Here is a 25,379-nt window from a genome sequence, read left to right on the forward strand (position 1 = left end):
AATGGTCACCAAACTCATGAAAGGCTGATCCTTATTAGTAATCACTAGAAAAGAAAGCAAACCAAGCTACAGTGAGACAGTACTTTATGTCCACTAAGATCTCTCCAATGGAAAAAGGTATCAGGCAGGAGTGGTAACCCACTCCTTTAATCCCAGAGCTCTGGAGGCAGATAGATCACTGTGAGTTTGAGGCCAGCCTAGTCTACCAAGTGAGTTCCAGGTCAACCAGAACTAGGTGGGGAGACCCTGTCTCAAAAAACAAGCGAAAAAATATATTAATAAGTATAAAACAGGCTGCAGAAAAGGCAGAGTCTCACACTACCAGGAGACACACGAAGTGGCACACTCATTTGGAAAAAGTCTAGCAATTCATAAAAACCAGAAATTTTCATGTATGAGTCACTTTATGTATACCCTCAAAGAAATACAAGCACACATTCATATAAAAAGTCATCCATCTATTCATAGAAGTGCTATTCATAGTAGCAGCAAAGAGAAAATGACTTGGACATCCACTATTGGTGAACAAACAACAGTAGTGTGCACACAGTGATGTATTTCAGGGTCAGGAAACAGTGAGTAACTCACACATGCTACAACAGACATGAACCCTGAAACGTTATGTTAAGCAAAGGAAGCCACGTGTTACATAACCACAGTCATATGAATTATTCACATTAGAAAACTGCATAGACAGAGAGCACATTCATTATAACTAGGCCCAAGTCGGGGAGGAAGAAGACAGGCCTGGGAGAAAATGGGCAGAGACCACTCATGGCACAGGGTTTCCTTCTGTGGTGATGAAGATGTTCCAAAATTACTGGAAAAATATTTACCCAACTCTGTAACTGAATGAAAGAATGCTTTAAATGGCCAAATCCTGTGGCTACACTAAATATATTTCAATAAAGCAGTTTTAACTTGTTATATGTCTACAATACCATTTTTTATCATATTTTCTTGACAAAAATGTAAATCATATTTGGTTTACAGAACCAACTCTTTCCCTGACACAGAATTCTGAAATAACAGAATTTTTTTTAAGTGCAATACATAATGGTATCACCTACGTCAAACCAAGTTAGTGGCCGGATCAGTACCTGAGGTCAACCATGCAGTATGGCTTACACCTTTACTCCCAGAATTCCAGAGGCAGAGGCAAGCAGATCCCTGTGAGTTTAAGGTCAGCCTAGTTACACAGAGAGCTCCAGACCACACGAGACTCACAGTGAGACTCTGTTTCAAAACCAAAAGACGTTGAGCCAGCACCACCTCTTCCGTGTACCTCTCTGCTCCATCCGCAACTCCTGTTCTCCCAGCTTTCTCAGTTGGGTCAATCGTCCAGCTAGTTCTCCACACACTCACTTTCAGCATGACTCCTTCTTGTCCTACATCCCCTCCGTTTAGCTACAATAAGTCTTCCTCTACTCATCACAACTGTATCTAGCCTTACTAAATTCTATCAAACTCTAGGTTCTTCTATAATGCACCTACTAACACCAGTTGGCAATACTCTACCCTTCCTGAATATAGACTTACAAAAATCACTGTTCAGATCGTTGTATCCACAATAACCGTCACTTTACAAGGGATCATTATAGTTCTTTGCTAGTGCTTATGGAACCAAAGTTCTTCCAGGATCTGTGCTTATTCAAAGTGACCAGAGCGAAGGCTGCAATGACAAACTTATGTGGGCTTTCCGCTGGTAACCACAGCTTACTTCTTTCACAGCAAACTATTTTAACACATTGTTTATAAAATGTATGATGAAGCAGCTTCTTTATACCATCAAAAATGACAGTACAGACTCACCAGCAGCTGCACTTGCTACCAGCCCTGCCTCCTTGCCTTCTGAAGTTCCTAAAGTCCCCTTTTGGATTAATTTATTTGTTACTGGGAATGGAAAGACAGGACCTGTTCATGTCAAGCAAACACTCTCCCACTGAGCTACACTCTCAATCCTTTATCTGTTGGCTTTTAATGAGCAAAGACAGAATATTACCAATAATAAAGAAATGGTGTCATGGGTTCCTTTTTTTAAATGAGTAATTGCTAACAGCTAGAAAACAGATGAGACTGAAAGGAAGAGACAACATTCGGGAGAATTCAGGAAAGCACAAAGGAAAGTGGACATGAAGGCCCTTACATTTACAGGACAATAAGACGGACCAATCACTGAAGAACTAGAACCAGTTCAGGGGAGCATCATCATTACAACTAACTGGCAACAACAGCTGCTGTGAGACTGAAATAAAGCCTGAACTCCATTGTCAGAGTTCAAATCCCTAAAGAGTAGAACCAGTAAGAGCTCAGAAGCCAGACTGCAAGGGTGGAACAGCCAGGGTCAAAGCTCTGTAACTGACCAATACAGATGCGGATACTCACACCCAACCATCGGACTGAGCCTGGGGACCACAGTGGAAGAGTTAGGGAAGGACTGAAGGAGCTGACAGATTGCAACCCCATAGGAAGAACAACAGTATCAACTAACAGACCGTCAGAGCTGCCAGGGTCTAAACAACCAACCAAACGGTATACCTGGGTGGGTCCATGGCTCCTGCTACATATGTAGCAGAGGATGGCCCTATCTAGCATCGATGGGAGGAGAGGTGTTTGGTCCTTTGGAGGCTTGTTGCCCAAGTGAAGGGAGATTCTAGGGGAGTGAGGCAGGAGAGGGTTGGTAGGTGGGAGAACAACCTCTTAGAGGGGAGAGGAATGAGGTGGGGGTTTGCAGAAGGGAGACCAGGAAAGGGGACATTTGAAATGTAAATAAATAAAATAATTAATAAAAATAATGTAGCAAAGTTAGCGTGCTGGTTCTATTAGCTAGTTCTTTGCTCTAACTCAACATGCATTTGATGTCTCCAAGGTAACATCCCTTCAATCTGCACTCGTCATATCAATATATTATTTCTGGGTTCTCTTGATGACCACCAAATTAAAGGCAAACTCTTTAACTTGCCTGGCTGCTCATTCTTTCCAGTACTCCATGGGCTAACTTAAAGGTCTCTGCCTCTTCAAGCTCACATCACACTATGACCCACACAGTCTATTTTCCAGGAAAACATGTCTCTGCTATCCCCATACAATACCACATAGTTCTACAATGTGGACTCAAGCAACTCGTGCTCCAGGAGCTTCTGACACAAGCACTGACTCTAAGCTCTTCATTACACAACCAGAAAAGTCCAGAGCAGCCAAGTGACTTGTGCCTGACCACAGAATTGTCTTGAGCATAAAAACCTGGTTTTCCAACTTTAATTCCAAACGTTCTTTACAGCATCTTTCCCCACTGTTGCCAGCAAACTTCAAGACCCCAAGAAACTCACTTAAATATAAGGCTTCCCTATGTAGATCAGACATAAAGTTTATACTTGGGTTAGTCTGTCATGATACTAAAATGTATGACTAATCCAGTCAACAAATTAAAAGGTAAAACCAATGGAAGCAATTACTTGCCCTGGTACAGATCAGATCAGTGGAACACTGTTTTCAAATATTATTCATTGGACTCTTCCTTAATCTGGGTGTTAGCGACATGACTTTAGGAGACTATCCATCTCTTCCCCTCCCAATTATGTATTTTCTGAAAATAAGAACTACCTCTTATTCATCTTTGAATACTTCGTTGTCTTATCCAAATAGCATGTTCTCTCCTTCATGTATAGTGTAAATAACTGCTTATTTATTGAATTAAAAATGGAATATTTTGTAATGGTGAGCTTTCTAACTTTGCAATCTTTCTTACTTAGCCTATTTTGCTATAATCGTTTGTCTACTTTGTTTTATTTGATATGTGTTCCCATTAAATAGTGTAAAGCCTTAGAAAAATGACTTTTTTCTTTTTCCCATCTTGATACAATGCATGAGCACGTATGATATTAATGTCAGGAGACCCCTCCTTCACTCTTCTATCTTATTCATTAAGGCAGAATTTCTAAAGTAAACCCACAACTCAATGCTGACAGGACTAGGCTTGTTGCCAGCTTGCTCTGGGGAGCCCATCTCTGCCTTCCTTTCAAGGCTGGAATTACAGGTAGGCACCACACCTACCTAGCATCTACATGGACTGTGGGCATCCATACTCCTGTCCTTGTGCTTGTTGGGCACATGCTAAATCACTGCGGCGGCATGAAACTTTGAAGGGATGGGTTTTCATCCACTCAGACCTCGTACCATAAAAACATTACATGTCTGTGCGTGCTCTATCCCCAGTCGCACAATATCTATCTTTAGATTAAAAGACGCACTCTAGGGCAGAAGAGAAGGCTTGATGGGCACTTGCCTCCAATGCTGATGACCAGAGTTAATCCCTAGGACTCCCATGGTAGGAGAGAGTTGACTCTCTAATCTTTAAACAAAATTATGTCCTCTATTTAACAATGTCCTGCAAAAATGTGTACCCAAACTATAGTCTCTTTCCTTCTACCAATACTCAAAATAGTTCTATACATATAACAGAAATAACTAAAATAATCATTGTTCCTATATTGCTAAAAAAAATACATGCTAGTAATTTAGAATACTAAAATAAATATTTAAACACATAAGTATGCATTATATACATAAGATAGGTTAAAATTTAAAGTTAAACTCTTAACTTGAAGGATGAAGGATGCTAGCACTACATTCGAAGTTCTGAGTTCAACCCCCAATTGATCAATAAATTCTTAGAATAATAAATAAAGTTTTAGGTATCAAAAACATGGGATACTATGGTAGAAAAGCACCTGAAAGTCTTGAAAGAATTCTTCTCTAGTTACAAACAGTATTTCATAGTCTAGAGACACCCTGAAAAAAGTAAAACAACTACTGCTTTCCTGTGTAGAAGAAACAGTGCTACAACTGATCTTACATGTGAACAAAGTCTTCTTCAAGAATGTCATACAGTTTATGTGCATGCAGGTGGGCTTACATCTAAGCTCGTGTTGGCTCATTATGGACGGGCATCCTGATAGCATATTCTATGTTTTTTAATTACATTTTGGGGGGTGCACAAGAGGAGATGTGGGTGTGTGGGTATATGTGCGTGCCATGGGACCTGTGAAGACATCAGAGAACAATTTACAGCAATCACTTGTCTTCTCCCAAGTGGGCCCCAAGGGTTGAATTCAGACAATTAGGTTTAGTAGCAAGAACCTTAACCCACTAAGCCATCTCGCTGGCCCAGACCATCCTGTTTTAAGTAGTTTTTTGGAATAAGTAGTATTCATGTTTTATAAATCCAAATTTTTATATACTGGAGTTTCTTAAGGGAAGGTATATATAAAAAAAAAGAATAAAAATGTTATTTGATACCATAAACTACAAGCAAAATAGCTTAGCTTTTTTCTTAACCTCCAAGCTTTAAGGAATAGCTAGCTCATAGACAAATACAGTGCATATGAGCATGTGCTTGCCAACGCCCTGCTTGTCCTGTTTTACTGGGACTTCTAATTAGGAGGATGCACACAATGACTCTTACTCTACTTCTGTCTCACTTTAGCTCGCCTACACTCTCACCCCAGAGGTCCAGTTCTTATCCATGAAGTGATTATGGTCTAGCCCTGACTCAGATTTGTAACAAATGTCCACAGGGATCCTTCGACCTGTCATTGACAAGAAGAGCCAATACATGTCTTCCAGCCCAGTGAATTCTTTCAACTCACCTTGGTGATCCACTGCACTGCCTGGAGGTTAGAGTCCTCCTTTCACAAACAGTGAAAATAAAGGAAAATGACCTCCGTGTAGAAAGTGGAAGCTCAGGTCACTGTCCTAGTGACTAGTACAATCAGTTGTGACTAGTGACTAGCAACAACAGTACAAGGCTTACACCAGTGCACAGACATTGTACTGTGTGTTCAATAAGGGGTATCTTTGAAACTTTCACCCTACTCATCTCTAATTTTGTCTGATTACTGAATTACCCATTATATATTAGCACCTCAATATATCTCCTACCACACGGTTAGCATAAAACTTTTAAGAGTGGTCTACAATGATACCAAAACAATCATTAACTTGTGTCCTTGATTTTTCAGCAAAAGAAAGGCATGAGCTAATAGAAAGAATCTGCTTTCTTTTGAATGTTACCATATCAAAATACAGCTCTGACAGCAGCCATGCGATTACTTATAATAAAACATTGCTTGCTGTTCTTTTCCAGTATGGCATTTCCTTCTTTTTTAGCTACTGGTCTCAAGATATATTTCTTTTCTAAAAAAATAAAAATAAAAAGTGTTTCCAAAGAGAGAGAGAAAAAAATCACAAAGTACATTTTTATGTTACAAACTATACAAAAATCTGTCATTATTTATGTTACGAGTCCAGTCATCAATAAGGTGCTTTTTTTTTTAATGTACCACTCAAAAATCAATTATATCAACTCGTTTGTATAGAGGAGAGAGCACCTTTCATGCAACTAGTATTAATGAGCAGACGTGACTATAGGATCTCCATCTGTTTCTCTGACAAAGCTGTGGCTTCTCTAGTCTCTCATTGAAATTCCATTAATCTGGTGTACCAGGGTCCAATGTGAAAATCAAAACTCCATCCAAGCCTTTATCAGCTCTCAATAACCTACACGTGAACCCTGCCTGTTAGCACGCAGCACGTTATGATTTGACTATCCATCAGGCAGCAGTAACAACAACAGCAGCAGCAAAAGACAGAAGCCAGGCAGGCTGCAAACAACATGTCTGGCAGGGTTCGAAGATTTTGTTTTTGTTTCTGTTTTCATCCCCATTCAGGGCCGATAGGGTGTCTGGACTTGGCGAGATTATGCATTATTCTCCTTGCCTGTGATTTAATTGCTACCAGCAATCAAGTCGAAGCATCACTGAAGTGTGCTTGAATTTCATTAGAAGATATAACTTATGTTACTTTCCTACAGTACCTAATAAACCATAAAGAAACCAAAACACATATGGCTTGAGGGAATAACTGGAAAATTAGGTGGCCATTTGGGAACTGGGTGAACTTTTGAACCAGAGGAACAGAGAAAAAGAAATATTAAAGGGAAAGACAGACTCAGAATTCACAGAGATGTGCAGCTTTGACCTTTACAATACCTTGAAAATTACATTAACTCTATGAAGAATACATTATCATGCCTAGGGTTTATAATCCATCAGCATTCAGATACTGCTAGTGCCTGCCATAAGGTAAAAGTCAAAAGGACAAAACAACAGCCTGACTTGACGAAGCCTAAGCTGGTTATCGTTATTGTTAAATACATTTTTGTAATTAACACATCATTAGACTGATAACAGGAAAGGAAATTATATTCCGCAAACCACCGAGAACACAGACAAAATCTTCGTTGCAAAGAGCAAACTGATGAGATGCTAGGCTGGAGTAAACGTCCGGTGACTGAAAATTAACCCGCCATGTTCCAAGGAAACGTAAAGTTGCTCCAGTCCTACTATAATATATCAAAATGAATCCTAGTAAGAGCAGAATGTCCAATCTGCTCAAGCACTGCTTACACACTAATAAAGAAGACAGTATTTAACAAAAACTGGTGCCACACATAAACAGGCCATCAATTATCTCCTAACAAGTCTGTTCATATCAATGCATTTATTTTGACTTTGAAAACAATGGAAAATTTTTAATTTGCTTTGTACTTATTTATTTGTGGGGATGGTGCCCATAGGTACCACAGCGCTCATGGGAAGGTCAGAGACCAACTTGTGGGAGTTGGTTTTCTCTTTGAAGCACGAGGCCTGGGATGAGACTCAGGTCCTCAGGCTTGGCAGCCATCTCACTGCCACCAAAATCATTTATTCTTAAGAGAGAAAACGATAATCATAAAAAATACTCTTAGTTTAATAACAATTCACTTTTACACTATTTCTGGATCATATAAATTTACATGTTAGATTATTTTTTAGGTTGCAGGGGGTTTTTTCATATTCAATATAATGATCCCTTTACATCAAAATATTTGTGCTATTTTTGAGAACTTGATAAACTTGACGATACAGTCAGTGTACATTTATTTTTGTATATAAATGTTCTGTCTCTGTGCACGTGTAAGAATGCATACATGCATACATACACACATACATACACACATACATACATTTTACAGAAAAGCAAACCAAAGAATTGAAGTGAGTCTTAAGACAGTACATCTTAAATAATAATTCATTATTTTGCCTGAAAATACTATTTCTTCAATTATAAAGTGGTAAAGATGAGGATGGGAAGGGTGGTGCTTGGTTGTGGACGGCGAGCACTGGTGAACAGGAGCGTGCATCTTTGTAAAAGACAGAAGACAGAAAGCATCCCTGCCTCTCAGAGCAGTCGTTAAACGTAAAAGTTAACACAAAATGCATGTGATTATCACTGCTACACATTGGGCAAAGTTCTGGATGTAAAAAAAGACTGTTTTGTTCTGAGTCAGTGGTTAGAATGTTTATCACTTTTGCATGTACTTGACTTATCCCTGTTCTGCAATAGACATAATTTTATACCTCATAAAAGCAATTTATGTTTCCAAAGGGAATGATCTGGATAACAGGGGATGCGGAGTGCTCTGATGCAGGAAGCACATTTTCATTCAGCAACTGTACTTAGAGACAGAACTGCACAGTCTGATCATCGTATGGTGACAAAAGGCATCCTTCATTCCTATGTCTCAGTGAAACTTTGAGTGGCACAAATTAATATGCATGGCTAATGCACTGGTATGCATTCTTAATTTATAACTACAGCTCACTCTACGAGCTTGCAGGAGTGCGGATTCACTTCACTAGCATCAAAAAGGAGGCATTTGCTGCATCCCGAGAATAAGACTCATAAGTCTGGTAACAGTCCATAGGTTTTAAAAAAAAATCACTAAAATATAAACAATCAACTCTACTACTAATTCAATTAATACAAGACACGGTACGGCTAATGCATACTATGGGGCAGGGTTAAAGGGCAATCAGAAAAATGAAAATGTATAGTAAAAAGGCATTTGATTAGGGAAAAACTGTCTCAATATGAGAAGGTAATGTAGAAATAATTAATTTAATATTTTATGAACTCATTTTGTATGAAATTTTAAGAAAAAATACACTAAATGTCTTGTTCATTATTCATACAATAAATAATACAAAAAACATTAAGGAACACAATCAAATATTAAGCAAGAATATGATCATATTAAATTAACCAACAAACTGTTACTAAGAACCTTCCTGTAATACTATCAGCACTCGCCTAAAAATTGTAGTAAAAAGAGTTTTCTTTTAAAGCAGCAACTACACATTCAAGAAGGCTCTCTAGGACCACTAGAGAGAGCTCTTCTGGAAAGGTTCTGTTGAAGATGAGGTGCCCCCAACCCCCTACCTTCTGCTTTCTGTAAGCCAACTCCCTCTACACAGATCTGTACGAGAGAATGTCACCTACCATCAGAGGGGCCATCGTCATCTTTGTCATAGCGTTCTGAGGCTAAGGAAATCGTGTCTGGAGGCCCAGCAAAAGGATCATCATATTCATCCCCCTCCTCGGCATCACCTGCAAATGAATCAGAGAAATGTCTGTTAGATTTACCCACTGAAAATAACTATACCCTGCCGAAAGAGGGCAGTTTACCATCAAATTTAGTCACCGCAACAGACAAACACACACACACACACACACACACACACACACACACACACACACACACACAAACCCTAAATTTAACTATGTAAAGCCACGTCTGACGTCATTTTATATGCACTGTAATATAAATGATTTAGTAAATAGTTTTAAAGGTCAGCAGACAACTGCTTACTTATGACACAAAAGAATTTAGTCCCAAGATCAAGGATTCTAGAAGTTAAAGAAAAGAAAAAGAAAAAAAGACCAATAAAATAATAAAAAAACAAGAACTGTAAAGTGGAAAGAACACCAGAGGACATAATTCAGGTGTCTCCCTTACCTACGCGGTCAGTGGGTCATCTGAAGCCTGTAATGAGGGGTTGACTAGGTAAAGCCACGGGAGCACTGTTTCCATTATAAATCATAGGATTGTATTTGATTAATCCTCTAAATTCAAACATGATAACCTACAAACATTTTTTTACAGGGGTATATAAGCCCCTGGTTTCATGTGGAAGCCTGTTTCCTACTTGATTCTCAAGTCCTAGGAAGGTTTGTTAGGTCTTTTTAATCTGTTTGCTTTACATATTCAACCCCCATGACAAGCACTTTCGGGTGCTTCCTCACGTACTTGGCTAAAATATTTTTTAATGAATTAGCTATTTGCTAAGCTCAGTTATACACTTATTTTTCTTATGAATTCAACAATACAGAAAAACATATGCTTAATGGTGTACTATATGATAACAATTTAAATTATCTGCTATCAGTTGAAGGAAGTTTGGCCCAAAAGACATATGCATCCTCTGGCATCCATCTGACAGCTTTTTCTTATTTTTCTGAACATTTTTAATAGAGGCTGCCTCTTTCAAGATAACATTGTCTACATAATTTAAGAATTAAATGTTAATTTCTATTTCCCTATGATTTTGCTACTTCATGTGCAACCGTCATCCTTATCCTCAAAACTGTAAAGATGGTGACATCCCTCATGAAGACAAGAGCAGAATACAGATGCCTGTCTCACCATCCTTACCAATTCTGTCATTGATACACTAAATATGGTGATATGTTCGCAATCAAAATTCCAAAGGACTGCACATAGATGCTGCCAAGTTTAGGACTCTTCTTTCTCAAGACATTCAAAGTACTTCCCAGGACATTATAATGTCTCTCTTATGCAGAATGCTCTGATTTTAAAAGGAGCCTCATAAAATGCTACTGAAATATTTTGAGCGTGTTTGATTGTACACAGAATGTACACTAAAGATCACAAAATTCTCAGTTACTTTTAATTGCTATGACCTATTTTTAATGAAATAAGAATTGTTATAATATTGATTTTCTATGGACTCTTCATATTACACATTAAGGAATAAACTCATTATATGTTTAAGGTATCAGGATACTTTATATATATTTCCAGAACTTAGCATTCAGTATATTAGCTGCTGTAACTACAGAAAACAGTAAAGTTAATAAACAGAAATGAATTCAGATAGTCAGGCTTAATCCTCACACTTTATATGGAAATGAAGAGATAAATTAAGACTTTTTTTAAAGTTTTGAAAATCAATGGTTTAACTTTTGATAGTGCTATTGCCTATTTTAATGTATGTGATTTTACACACGTGCTCAAATACCAATCTATATTCTATGTATATATAGATTCTTTGTATATATAACAAAGATTATAAACACTGTAACATCAAAACATTTAATATAAGAAAATATATTCTATAAAAATCTGTCACTGACATGTAGACCTCTCTAGTTTTGTTTTGTAAAATGTATATTTTAGGTTATTATTAAAATTAAATTGCCTTCAATTTAGCTATTATAAGAACTGAAATTTTTGAAAGAATGGACTTTTAATTGGTGTGATGTTTGTATTTACCAAAGACAAGCTAAATTAAATACTGTACAGGTCTGTTCTCGTCCCTCCCCCACAGCATTCTTGCCACCCCTCTCTGATCCCAAGAACTGCTCTAAGCCTACAGCAATCTATACAGCACCCGTGTGGGAAACATCTTTTTTAAAGTGCATTAAATTGGAAAACACTACTTTTCCGCATGGCTTTCCTGCACTTTACATCCCTTTACCCTCCTCTGAGTTTGTTTTCCAACCATTTCCTCACCCAATAAAGAGGGAAAGCTGTTCTCCTCTGAGGAGCTTTAACTGAACACAGGGGTCGCTGTTGAGTAGCGCACAGCGTCTTTCCTCCCTAGGGCCAAGTATCTAGAGCTATATATACCTACAAAGGGTTCTATAAATTAAAGGGAAAACGTTCAATGTGTGTTTATGTAATAAAATACTGAACTCCAAATCAACAATGGGCATCAGGTAAAAGTATCCAATACAATTTACAGACATAATTGAAAGCATTACAGACTAATCAGACATCTAAAAGAAAAGCATGCTCAAATGTAATGTCTGCAGAGTCATTAGGTGGCAGTCATTCTATTACAATCACACATAATATCCATGGTGCCTTGAGCCTGTGCCAATGACAACAGCATAAATTTTGCATCTCATTTCTGTGGTCATAAAATTAATGATCAGTTTAAAAATACTTCTTTGTAAAAGTTATTGCGCAAAGAAAAGACATGAATGTGTCCCTGTTATGTACTCACAAGGATAATTATGGGGTTGTTGCTCATTAATACTGTTTCTTGTTTCCCTAGAAAAGCATTTGATTTATCCCACAACTTTCAAAAGTTTAATTAACGATACAAAGTTAACCATCTAAAAGACAATGATCCAAGGCCTCCCTTCCCAGCTTTTTAGTGGCAACTTCCAGGCTTAATTGCAGCACTGCAGCACAGGACCCTGATAACTATTTTGAAATTTATAATGCTGCTAGCCATCCCTTTTCACAGGGCTTATAATCAGTTACCATTTTCTTAAATGCCTAGGGACGCAGCCAACAGTGCCACAAGCTCCACCACCACTGAAGGCATTCTGCCCAATTTATCGCTTATTTTGTCAAATAAAGCTCTATTTTAAAGATAATCAGATAATCAGCCAAATATACCTAAAATTTAGAGCCTATTGTATATATACATATTGAAATATCACTTGTACTCCATAAATTTGCATAGCTGTTAACTTGAAGAAAATTATAACTAACATATTATTTAGAGAGTAATTGCTCCTTCATACAGAGCATCGAGGACAAAAGTGGGAGAGATCACTCCAAGTGAAAACAAATTAAGTTCTAAATCTGTTCATTTGACCAATCTGATTTCTCCAGTACTAATATACAGTAGACATAAATTCATGCATTTACGCTGTAATTTCTTAAGGGAAGTTTAGTTCTTAAAACACTGAATGACACAAGTAAGATTTTCCTTTCCTTCTTAGAAGGCCAATAGCCAACTCATCCTAAACTAAGGCAGGGATTCGAGATAAGGTCATCATTTCTTGGGACTACTTGGAAATAGGCTCCTACCATGACAGCTCCCATTACCTCAAACATGCTTTAACACACTTGCACAAGCATGAGGAGGGAGGGAAGGGGTGGAAAGCACTCCTTGAGTTTAATTTGCTCAGGTTTCATTATGGAGTTGAGTTTCAATTGAGAATATACTATGTTAGGAAATTAAACCCAAACTCTTCCAATAGTCTGAAGATTCCACTAAGACAAGCTAAAATATATCCCTGCTTACCTAACAGGCTTGCTATTTTTAAAAAGTGGTCCACTAATAAGCTTAGATAACATAAACAAGAAGGTCAAAGGAAATTGCTTTCTAAATAAATCTGCATATTTAACATTACTGATAGAGCTGTAAGGACAAAAATCAATTGGCTTTTTTCAGTTAGCGGGAAAGGGACTCTAAAGAAGAACACAACCGCTCTAAAGCAGCAGCATCTAAACCAATCCCGTTTACAAACTAGATGCTGCCCCAGCCCAGGGGCTCTGCCGGAAGTACATGCCTAGTGTGCTGGTCTAGCACAGGAAGGGCAAAAGGTAGGGAGATTAAAAAAAAAACTGGATACCAATAATTACAAGTTTGGAAATTATTCTCTTGAAATGGTGTCCCATTTAATATCTACTTTTTAATGACTTAGACATTTCTAAAACTTTCTTTCAAAACTGAACTTCTGAATCAAGATCCACTTCAATCCTCTTGAGAAATAAAGTCATAATGGAGAATATAAATGGGAAGAACTTGCTGTGTGTTACATTACCTTATTCTGATAAATCTAGAAAGGAAGCAATATCTAAATCATTACGGAAACTAAGACAAGGTACAAATGTAACTAGAGTATAATTCTTTGTGATGGACCTAATATGTATTAGAAAATTCTAGCTAATGACTAGTAATAGTTTTTACAAAACAGTAATGTGTAACCTGCAAAAGTAACTAGTCCAAGTCACTTTAAGAGAACTGTGACAGAAAGCAATTATAAAAGAATTATGTATTCTGGGTAGGTGGTGTACACCAGTGATCCCAGCTCTTGGGAGGCAGAGGCATGGAAACCCTGAACTAAAGGCAGGCCTGGGCTACAAAAACAGATGCTGTCTCAAAAAAATTTTTCTTTAATCATATAGCATAATTCCAGTGTGCAAAGACCTGGAGCCGACAGGCTTAGGGTTCAGGAGAACACCGGACAAATATATTGCAACTATGATAGTAGCATTAGTTACCTATCTTGCTCAAGAGTTCCAAAGTTACAGGGACTTTTTACTCTACATGAATAGGCAATGTTTCTAATGAATAACAGGGACTATACCAAGCAAACCATGTTCTGCCTAGATTCAAATCTCTTCTACTAAAAATTAAGGCATTTAAATAAACAACTGATAATTATTCTAAAGTTACAACTTGACAGACCTCAATGCGGAATCTATGCTCAATTATAAAAGGAGAGCCTTCAAAAACCAAGGGGAAGTTTTAAAATACTATCTTCCTTTGGAAATGAATATAAATAACAGGAAAACAAGTGTTAAGCCTCGACATTTAAATGCTACTGCAATAAAGCAAGCTATTCTCAGCCAAAGAAGAAATGCCAAAGGAAATGTTCTAAGATCTCTACAACTTAAGGTTGCAAGTATCATATCAATTCAACTCATTTTAAAGACTGAACACTTCAACCTGTAGACAATGCTTTGGTAAATCCCAAGATAGGAGATTTTCTGCAATTTAGGGGAAGGAATGAAGAGAGACAGTAAAAGGAAAATAGACATCGGTGAACATTACAGAAATAAGTAGCTATACTTATAAATGAGTAAATCTCAACGAACTCACTTTGTTAAGAACTTTCTACCTGGACCACTGGCTTACCAAAGGATAGAAAACAGAGTACAAAGGTGAAACTTGTTTCTCTTTGAGTCACTTGTGACCCTACTAGTGACGGGAAAGCAGTGGGAGGAAGCAGAGAGGAGAAGGGAGAGGACATGAACACACAGGAACATGTCCCGGACGCCTAGGGGGGACTAGAAGCCACACAATGGCAGCATCGAAACCACGTGGAACTGAATTCATTCCGGGTAGAGATCTTGGAAAGAAGATGCACGCTGGGTAATCACTTTGCAACCATTAAGTCTGTGTCCTTTACTAGTCCTAATAAGCTAGAAAATAGTCTTTTTAGAACAAAACTGAATATTGTGAGGGTGTGATGGCATAAAATTACTCAGCTTCTCATATTTCTCCAAGGTATACATCTAATTTATCCACAGGCTTACTCTGAGCCGGCACTCGGGGTGATTAGTTAACTCAATTCAGCAGTATTGAGCTGCAAATGACTTATTCAGAGGAAAATGATTATGGGGAAATCTCTGAATTCCACATTATTCGAACTCTTCTCCTAGGCTCATTTTTCAAATTCTATCAAATACTGTATAAACTTCCATATTCTTTGGAGACAAAGAATGTATCTCAGTAATGTAATTTTAATGTCCACACACCTGAGCAGGTTCTAAAACAGAATCCCAAAGGCAAAGCAGGCAATTATGCGATGGCTTCCCATTATCAGGCCTTCTTAGCTTAAAATTTTTTAATGTCCAAATAATTAAGCCACAATGAGAGTTCAGCAAACAATCAGTGCAACAATATACGCCTTTTAAGATGAGGCAAGGCCTGGTATCTACTATTCCCTCACAAATGACATACTGTATGTATGAACCCATCCCTGCATTCACCTAAGCAAATGCAATAGGATTAAAGCCAAGTTTAAGATTTGCTGTAGCACACAACTGCAAGGACCAGGAAGGTGGAGACATTGCCTGTTCTTACAGGAACTTTAGTATGGCAAAACTTCTCTTGGTCCACTTGGATCACACTGATCCTGACAAGCAACTGTGAAAGAAACTGCGACTGCCTTAAAACTGAGGGTGTGTGGGGCTAAGGACTTGGTGTCCTAAAGCTGTGGCTGTCCTGTCACTGGCAGACAGCTCAAACAGGAAGGAATGTTAGGACCCGGTTAGCAGGTGCCACCCTGCTTTCTTGCTAAGACATAGAAACTGGTTCCACAGATTAGCAGTCATCATACTAACATTCTCAATCTAAAGGTCATGAGTTAGCATCTTGGAAATCACGGCAGTATGCAGGGCCTCTCGAAGAACTGAAACTATGAAGTACCTGGAACCTCTGGTGCTGAGCGCCAGCCTCTCAAGCGTAAAGGAAAACAGCTCACCACACTACCACATATCTCAAAAACAATGAAGCCAAATGCCCATCTCTAAAAACTTCTAAAATACATTATTCAAATCAAAAGAACCAAATTAAAGATCAGCATTTAAAAACATGTTATTCATGCTGTCAAATAAAATCCGCAACTATTTGTACTCATCCTTTAAGATCATGACCTAGGGCTGGGGACACAGAGCTCAGTGGTACTGTCTTGCTTAGCACGTGGGAATCCTGTGTTCCATCTCTAGAGCTACAAAACCACGAAGCACCTGCATCCCGTAAAACAATCTCTGCAGTGTGAGATGGCAAGAGGTGACAGCTCAGCCAGAGATGTCTAAGCTCTCTGGTGGAGCTGCCAGAGCATGCCTGTACTGTCTGCCACTAACAAAAAGAGGACCTAAGTCTAGGCCACACAGGATTCTAGATCTGCTTCCCAGTATTTCTCTCAGCAGGGGGAGCTAGCACTCTCGTCTTGAGGGTCTAAACACGGCACAGAAATTAAAATTTTGGCTCCAACTATAAAATTTCAGAATGCTAAGCCTACCATATTGAAGCTCTCCACCAAAGAAAATTATTTGAGATTTGAAATTTACCTTTGTCTTGAAATTCCTGAGGATAGCTGCAAAAATAAAGAAAACAAAACATTTAAATGTGGTTGAAAAATCAAGGCAAGATCGAATTAGTAGCAATATTTCAAATCTAAAATCTGTATTACAACTATACATCTAGAGAAAAAAATATTTTCTGTCCTAAAATGGCAATTCCTAAAGGCTTAGGAATCCATAATACATACATTTAAATATGGAAAAAGAGAATTTTTAAAAAGACCTAATAGTAGAATATATCTTTCATATCTATATTTATTTATTTAATGTGGTAACAGTTTAAAAGATTTTCTTTTTCAAGGTCTGAGGTATTTTCCACATGGATATTAAAATTTCCAAATATGTCCTCAGATGCTCAGAATAAACGCTTAGCATTTTGCTAGCATACTTAGAAAAAATATATAACTATCAACAAAAAGAATGTCTGCATTTGAAACTATTATTGTGGAAATATATTCTGTCCTTTAAAAATATTTAACATTAATAAACCAGAACATAAAATTTAACTCCATAATAAACATTAATTACAGAGTTATTTCCGAGTAAGAAATTAGTGATAAAAGGCAAGTGACTTACACAGACTTTACATCTTTTATCTTCTTAATGAGAGAGTCTCTCTTTTCCTTGGCTTTCTTGGATAAATTTTCCCCTTTCAGTGTGTCTGCCACAAATGTTTCAACATCTAAAACGTGAAATAGAAAACAGTATACAAATGATAGCAGAGAACGGTTTCTGTGTGGAGACAGATCGGTCAGAGATGGGTTCCACACTCAGTGTCCCTGTCTGTGCCATCTGTGGCAGCTCCTTATCCGCCCATAGCCCAGACGCTGAAGTGCAGTCCAGACTAAGCTGGACAATTGGCTCCCACTTAGCTAATAAAATCTGTGCATTACACTGATGTAATAGCAATGCTTGGCATCATTAACTGGGAAGAAATACACAAGTTTTAATAAACTATGGTGCCCCATAAAACAAATTCTCCTCTATAAAGCAAGAGCAAATCTTTTATGCATGTGCCATTACTGTTTTAAAATTATTTTTTAAGTTGCCTAAGAACAAGTCACGATATTTTAGAAAGATAAGCTAGCGCCTCGGACAACACTTTGCTTTTCCTGGTATAATCTATTTTTGGGAACATATAATATCTAGTGCTTAAAGAAAAAATAAATCCCCCCATTTTTTTTAGCCAAGATTCTCAAATCATACCCTCCTCCTTGCTCTCTGCCCCACCCCCCACGCTGGCTACCCTCAAGTCAAAAGACAACCAGCTGTCTTTTGCTTCCCACCTGGCTTTTAGCTACTTGGAATACTAGGTAAAGAAAGAAGTGAACAAATGGGTTCTTCTATTATTTAAAGATATAGTGTCTAAGAAACAGATTTCTGTGGCTTTATATATCATCCCCCATAGTCTCTCCGGAAATTTTAGTAAACTCCTAAATGCTGTGTTGGCTGATTCCTCTCCGGTAAAGTCTGAAGAAGTCCTTGCTTGTTTGATTCCTAGATACCCATCATTACTGTTCATAAAGTATTAGATCTCTTACACATATTTTATTTTCAGAATTCCATGGCTCACTTTAAAAGATCTCTTAGAGAATTACATTAAAATTTTAAACAAGTCACCCACATTTCACACCAGAAAGATGTGTGTCTTACTTTCTTTTTGTCTAACTACTTTGTCTCCTAACTTACATTGATAAAAAGATCAAAGCACAATATTACACATACGTAATGAGAAGCGCAGTGATCTCAGTTGTATTTATATTTAACCATTTTAACCCTACTGTATAGACTAGAACACAGTCAATTTTCAAGTCTTGATTACGGAAAATATTTTGCTCCAATGAGGAACATGGAGAAAGCTGTTATAGAGTCATAATAAATGCCTATATTTTTGCTAAGTCAATACAAGGGGAAAAATAAGATTAAAGCATGAAACAATCTCTTAACAGCAAATGTGTGTTAAAATTAAGTATCAAACGAAATGAAAGCAAAATGCCCTCGCTCCTCTTTCCTTCTGTGGCCCCTAAAATTAGGAGAAAAGAGGCAGAGGTCAGTGGCCTGGGACAGTCCTCAAGTGGGTTCAGAAGAGTAGAACTTGGAGAAGCAGCTTCCACCCACAGGAGCAGGGCAGGGGCAGGGCAGGGGCAGGGCAGGCCACCTTTGGACAAGCCGACTGCAGCAGAAAGAGATCATTGGCTTCCCTAGCATTCATACAGTAACTTTTTTTAAGTAGATGAAGAAGTAGCAGGTTACTGCTGCTAGCCCTCCCCTCCCCACCCTATACTTGCAAGACTCACAGCCACATAGACTGGTGAACAGTCTGCTTAATGTTATTTTCATTCAATGTTTGCCTTTAATTCCCTCTTGCACGAGTATTTAATTGCCTATTTTACATTTTCATTATGCAATCCCAGTTTAAACAAACAGGATCTATTTTCTATCTCTGGAAGCAATAACAGAACGAATTACTGCCCAAGACTTATTTCTTTAAAAGGTCATTTCAGTTTTATAAAAACTCAGAAAACAACCACAAAAACGCTGCATTCTCTACTTGCTGTTTCCTAAAAGCCTATCTAATGTGTCTTGAAAATGGGAACTCATTCCTCTCTTTTGAGAAAATATTTGTTGAAAGACTGTAGGAAAAATCCGAATTTTTCAAGGGGAGGACTAGGTATAAAAAACATCTATACTTTTAAAATGATATTTTTAATATATTTATTCCCAAGGTTTTTCCTAGAAAAAGCCTTAAAAGCAATTCGGAGGATTTTCCAAACACTGGCTTTTTCAATAAATCTCCAAAAGCATACAGAGAACAAACTGCTTTGTTGTGGGGTGGTGTTAAACGAGAACTTTAGCTGGGAAGAGCTGTAATAATGAGGTTTGTTGGTTGCCCACAGACTCGGTTGGTATTTAAACTTTTGAAGTCTAGGGTGCTTCTTAAAATACACAGTGTCAGATCTAACGGAAGGAATACGCCAGTCTGACCTGGCAGCAATAGCGGTACAGCGCGGCTTGCCGACTTTTCTCTCTAAGTCCGGCGCTCTTGCCAGCCCTAGAACAGGGATCAAGGACCAGGCTGTACTGGGGTGCCCCTGCCTTGCCCCCCAGAAACCAGCCGAAACCCAGCCAGCCTTAAACCTCGGGCTCTTGTCCACGTAGCTGGGAACTGAGAGCTGGGCACAGAGTGCAGCTGAGCTTGGGACAGCCACGCTAGACAAATGGAGCTGGATCTGCGGCTTTGTACCTCAAAGCCAGAGTAATATTTCAAAAGGCAGCAATAAAACTCTTGGGTAAATCAAGTGCTCCTCTGGCTGGTTGGAAAAGAGATTTGAAGCTTTTTATTGTGCTCTAAATAGCCCTGCAAATGGTGAAATAGCCTGCCGCCGTGAGCTAGCAAGCCGATCGGCCCTTTTTTACCTTCCTTTAGAGGTCGTGTCCTCCTGTTCATATGTAGATTTCACTGACTCCTTTCTGTAATTCCGGGGAACGTGGTAATTTGACTACATGAAAAGGTCAGCCTGTGCAGACTGGCCCCTGAGCCCGGGGACTGAGACTCCCTTTTCCTTCGAAGGAGGTTTTATTTTACCCACGGGCGCCAGCCACCGAAAAGCGGGATTGAGGGGTGGGAGGCGGCTACTGGGTTTCTGCCAATAAGGCCTGGAAGAGGGTGCTACCAACGCAACAGAATGATGGTATCCATCGGCCTCAAAGGCAGGTCAACCCAGCCTGCATCTAACAGCAGAGTCACCTCCAGTTCCAAGGGCCTCAACTCAAGTTAGCAACACAGGAAAAGTTATCTCAGCGAAAGTAAGCATGGTGGTCATTTTTGCTCCTGTTACACCTTAACTTTGTCAAAAGAAAGCACTCCAGTGGGAACAGCTGTAAAAATCTGGGGCAAGGCAGCTGAAAGAGCAGATTTACAACTGCTTTGTCCATAAATGTTAAGGTCTGAAAACAAAATTAAAAGAAGACCTGTTCTGGATCAGCAATCCTTATGCAGTGACATCAGAGAAGCACTCAGCAGACAACGGACCCCTGAGAAGTGAGCGCTTCAACACCCCACCCACCGAATGGTGCTTCCAGTCTCCTTTTTCTTTTCTTCTTCTTGGTACATACGAACCCCTAGAAAAAACTGCCACTCCGACTTCCTCTAGACTGAGTGAGGTCAGGCAAAATACACACACACACACACACACACACACACACACACACACACACACACACACATACTTTCTTCTTTTCTTTTCTTTTTTTTTTATTTTACCAACTTCTATGGTGATCCAATAGTAAAAAGGTACAAGAACAAAAGTCTTTCAATGATAAACTCCTCTACCAGGCAATGAGAATTTAGCACTCATCCTCACAAACGCCCACTATGGAACAGCCTAGAATAAGACCTGCAGGCTGGAGATCGAGAACAAGGTAACCTCCCTCTTCTCTCTACCTAGTACACACACACCATCTCTGGGCTGGCCTGAATCTGTATAAAGGAAAAAGCAAGAACTGGGGTGAGTCACCATTTGCTGAGTCCCACATCAATAAAATAACTGTAAAATCCAATCCTGCCCTCCCGCCCCTAATAGCTTTACTACTTAATTCCACATGTCTCCCTACCTTATGGTGGGAACCAGATTTTACTTTGTTCGTTGAGCTGTCACCCCAACTTAATGTGTTAACTTAAAGCCTACACTTTCAGCTGCCATCAGAACAGAATCACACTTTCTATTAAAACAGTAAATGGTCTGACCAAGCAGCTACTGAGGAAAATATAAAAATCAATTCAGCTGGGCACATGCAGATCAATGGAGCAAACTACCCAAAGTTGGAAACTGGCTAATTGAAAAATTATTGATTGTTCTAGCCAATGCCTTCTCCTGGATTACCTTGCACTTTCCCATGTTACTGCTGAACTGGGGACTTTTTCATCATGGACAGAGACATGAAGAAGCACAGATCACCAAGTGCACGGGGTGAAGCAAATCTGAGTTTTATAATCCAATAGGCTACAAAATTCTCAGAAGTGGCGATACAAGCTCAGTGGTTTATTATGATAAAAAGTGGGGCTGTTGAAAGATAAGGCTGGTTGTCTTTCACCCTCTTTTGGTTTATCTAATCAAAGTCTTTTCACCACACACTTTCAAAGGAGCCACAGTGAGTACCACACTGGCCTGAGATTTACACTAGACACCCACCGTGGGTAGCATCTAATGTAATGTGTTCAGAAAGTGAGTGGAAGAGAAATGTAAACTCAGTGGGACGGAAAGGACAGACGTGGCTTTAATTGAAAAAGACAAACTAAATAAATAATGAGGATATAAAACCTACCCTGTGCCACTTTTATCACCCATACATGACACTTAATGCTCAATTTATGAGCAACGACTGAACTGTGTTTCGAATCACCAGAGGCTTTCCCTCCTCTGGTGTCCTTACCTTCTTTTCTACAAGGACTTCAAGGCAAGTATCAGCAGAGATAAATACACGTGGAAAGCTCATTTTTAGTACATTTAGATGTTTTGAAAGAAACTAATGCTGATTAAGACTTCACTCTTAAGTAAATAGATAAGTAATTTCCCTAATGCTAACTCTTCACTTACAGATACTATTTGACCCAGACAAAATCTCTATAAACGTCTGGTCCCTTGGTCTGCAAACTCATATCTGTGTTTGGAGAAGGAAGGATCTTAGAGGTGCCTAGGCTGATTTCACTTTCAGATCCACTTCTCTTATCAACTTTCTCCTCATTAGTTGCTGCTGCCAAAATGAGATGGCTTGTCCTTGCTCTGTTGGCTAATCCAGGTACTAAGAAGAAGGTGGCTATTGGTGACTCAGTAGGTGGCACTCTTCCCTTTGCAGACTCAGCCAGGGGCTCCACAAGGAGGCTATGGAACACGAGATATACCATAAATAATTCTTATAAGGAAAAGAAAACTAAAATGTTGACCAAATTGTAAATGGGAATTGGGAAGTCGAGAAGCTAGCCACACTGCATGGCATTGAAACAACCCTACCTCAGTCTCAACTGAAGTTCATTCTTTCTCAGTGCCCCTAACAGTATTGTCCATTATAATGTGTGAAGGTGTTAAAAAAATGTTCTGGAAATCCCCAAAAGGGGGAAAAGGCAATATTTCTAGTCAAAACTGCCATCTGAAGAGATCTCAAGGTCACCTTGCTGAAACCATATAGTCACTTTCTTATGGTTTGTTTGGTTTGGTTTTAATTTTTCAGTGCACTGACAGTCGTTTTCTTCTAACAGTGGTTTTATTTTCTAATTTTTAGGAAGGTAACACTTTCCTTTTAAAATCTGTTGTCATGATATGAGTGGATGAGAATGAGTCCAAATATCTGATTGCAAACTACTAACAACCCCATACTTAAAGGGTGATTAAAGAAATGAGAGCTGCGGGCAGCACTCCCAGCACTGTTCACCTTCTTGCCTGCCAGAAGAGAGCTCACATAAATCAAGACCATTCTTGCTATTAGTCCTAGTCAAAATATTTGGGTATAGGGTAAGATTAAATGGCCAAGGCTTGGGGCTATCCTTTGGTTTGAATTATCCAGAATAAACCTGTTCTTTCATTGTTTGGGGGCAGGGGTGTCAAAGGTTGATTCAACAAAATTTTATATAAACTGTACTAAAAAGAATGATTTACCATTTCCTATTTTTAAAAAAAAGGCATTCAATTTTTAGTGTATTGATTCTATAAAAAAAATTTAACTGTTCAAACTATTATACTGTCATTTTTTTCAAGGATATTACTAATTGAGAGTTAAGAGCGGGAACTTTATTTTTGCATTTCCACATAGTGGTTTTTTTTTTTTAAGGAAAGGCATGAAAAGAGGACAAATATTAGAATGGTAGTCTAAAGTTACTGTAATCAAAAAGCAAAAGGAGGATAAAGAAAAACCATGATGATAAAAGAGTGAGTTTGAGCATCCATCTCAGCAAACACTTGTGTGACATCTGATGATGTACTTAGAAGATGAGCGTAGGAAACATAAAGGGAGATGTCTTCTTTGTCTTTAAACTCCTATAACAGTTGCTTTCTAGCTAATTCACACTGCACCGCACATTTTAAAAGCCTTGACTGCTTACAGCTACCAGGATCAATCTCTCTTCTTCAACTTAAAAAAGAATGCACTATCTTTATATCTATATATCATAGAGCTATGCCAGCAATACCTCTAAAATCCAAATCAATGCAAAGCACTTCGCTATAATTTTACAATTCTAAATTGCATTGTGTACTCCCCCCCAAGAACACCTGAGTGATGGATTTGTCCTGTCATCCTGCTTCCCAGTAAGATTCAAGGGACAAATGACTACTGAGAGCATCTAAGGATGTTAATTACATAGAAAGTCTTAACTTTCTTTGAAAACTTTAAAGTTGTTTTAAGCCATGAAGACTAGCTCACTTGTTTAATTCCTTTACTGTATGTCACATCCATGACCTAAAAACATCTCCTGAGAATAAAATGTAAGGCAAACTTGTAATCTGCAAACATTTATTGTTTGGATATTTGTTTTAATCCCTCGTGTATTTTATAAAAAGATAATTTCAAAGATTATGCTAGCTCACTCTCTAACTTAAAAGGTGGCAGAAATATACAGAAAGTTAGAATTAGCAGGTAAATGTGTAATTCTGAGCTCTTTACATGATACAAGAGAGCTAAAAGAAATCTGTAATCTGGGAGAGTCAGAGAGTGATGGGTCTTGTAGTCACATATCATACGATGTTGGAAGTATGACTGTTGGCCAATATGATATAGCTTGCCTATTAAAGGAGTTGTCAAGCTTTACAAGTTAAACCGGGATATTATATTTTTTAATTACAAATATGGACCTAGAACAACCTGAAAATTATGACATTTCTGGAACAAAACATTTTTCTGGTCAAATTATTAAGATACTTTTCTAAACATGCAATTCCTGCATTGTCCCTTCCCTCCCCAGAAAAATGTTAACTGTAATCGTGACTAAACTGGTGCTCCTCTAAGCTCTCAATCAGCATCTACAGTTCTTTCATCGCTTCTCTTAGTGATATCCATTAATGACAAGAAGCATTTCTCAGAGTGACATAGCACACCCTCACCCTGCATCATGTTCATACAAACACCAGTCTCCATCCAGCCATGACGCAAACAACCCGAGTTTAACAAGGTATTCTATGATACTTGGTCTCACACTGTTGCAACCATAACTTACTAATTCAAGTGCACTTTTAGGTAACATTGTTTTTAACGATTAAAATACTCAGTTGACAGCCCAGGCATGAAGGAGAAACTTTTTAATTCTGTTAAAATAACTAAAATTATGCCGTTTCCAAATGTTAGCATCTACAAGACAAAGTATATGGTGGTATCCAAGACCATCAGGATAGGTGAGACTTGGGATACTCTAAAAAGATGTATTTCCTACTTTGTGCAGATCTATTCTACCCAGCTTTCCTTGTTGCTTAGTGGAAATGCATACCTCCAAACATTACTGACCTAACTGAGGAACTGAGGAACCACATTTAAACTCCTGAAAGTCCCTATAAATGGGAATGTAAAACCAAAAAGAGGAAGATGAGGGTGCAAA

General features: G+C 38.4%; 1 protein-coding gene across 5 annotated transcripts in view; it reads right to left on the minus strand.

Annotated features, from left to right (window-relative positions):
- Positions 1 to 25,379, minus strand: part of Skap2 (src kinase associated phosphoprotein 2) — a 150,128-nt gene that overhangs the window by 123,985 nt on the left and 764 nt on the right. For 3 of the 5 annotated variants that reach the window (XM_087655739.1, XM_087655738.1, NM_130413.1), the window contains exons 2-4: positions 17,375 to 17,480; positions 16,787 to 16,812; positions 9,382 to 9,489 (exon numbers count right to left, since the gene is read on the minus strand). In XM_087655739.1, coding sequence (XP_087511865.1) covers positions 9,382 to 9,489; positions 16,787 to 16,812; positions 17,375 to 17,480 — 240 coding nt within the window. Of the gene's footprint in view, positions 1 to 9,321; positions 9,490 to 16,786; positions 16,813 to 17,374; positions 17,481 to 25,379 lie in introns of all 5 variants that reach the window. The other 2 variants (XM_087655741.1, XM_087655740.1) reach the window with 1 other exon arrangement.

This window comes from Rattus norvegicus, chromosome 4 (genome assembly GCF_021556685.1).
Source record: "Rattus norvegicus strain SHRSP/BbbUtx chromosome 4, alternate assembly SHRSP_T2T, whole genome shotgun sequence".
NCBI classification, from domain to species: domain Eukaryota; kingdom Metazoa; phylum Chordata; class Mammalia; order Rodentia; family Muridae; genus Rattus; species Rattus norvegicus.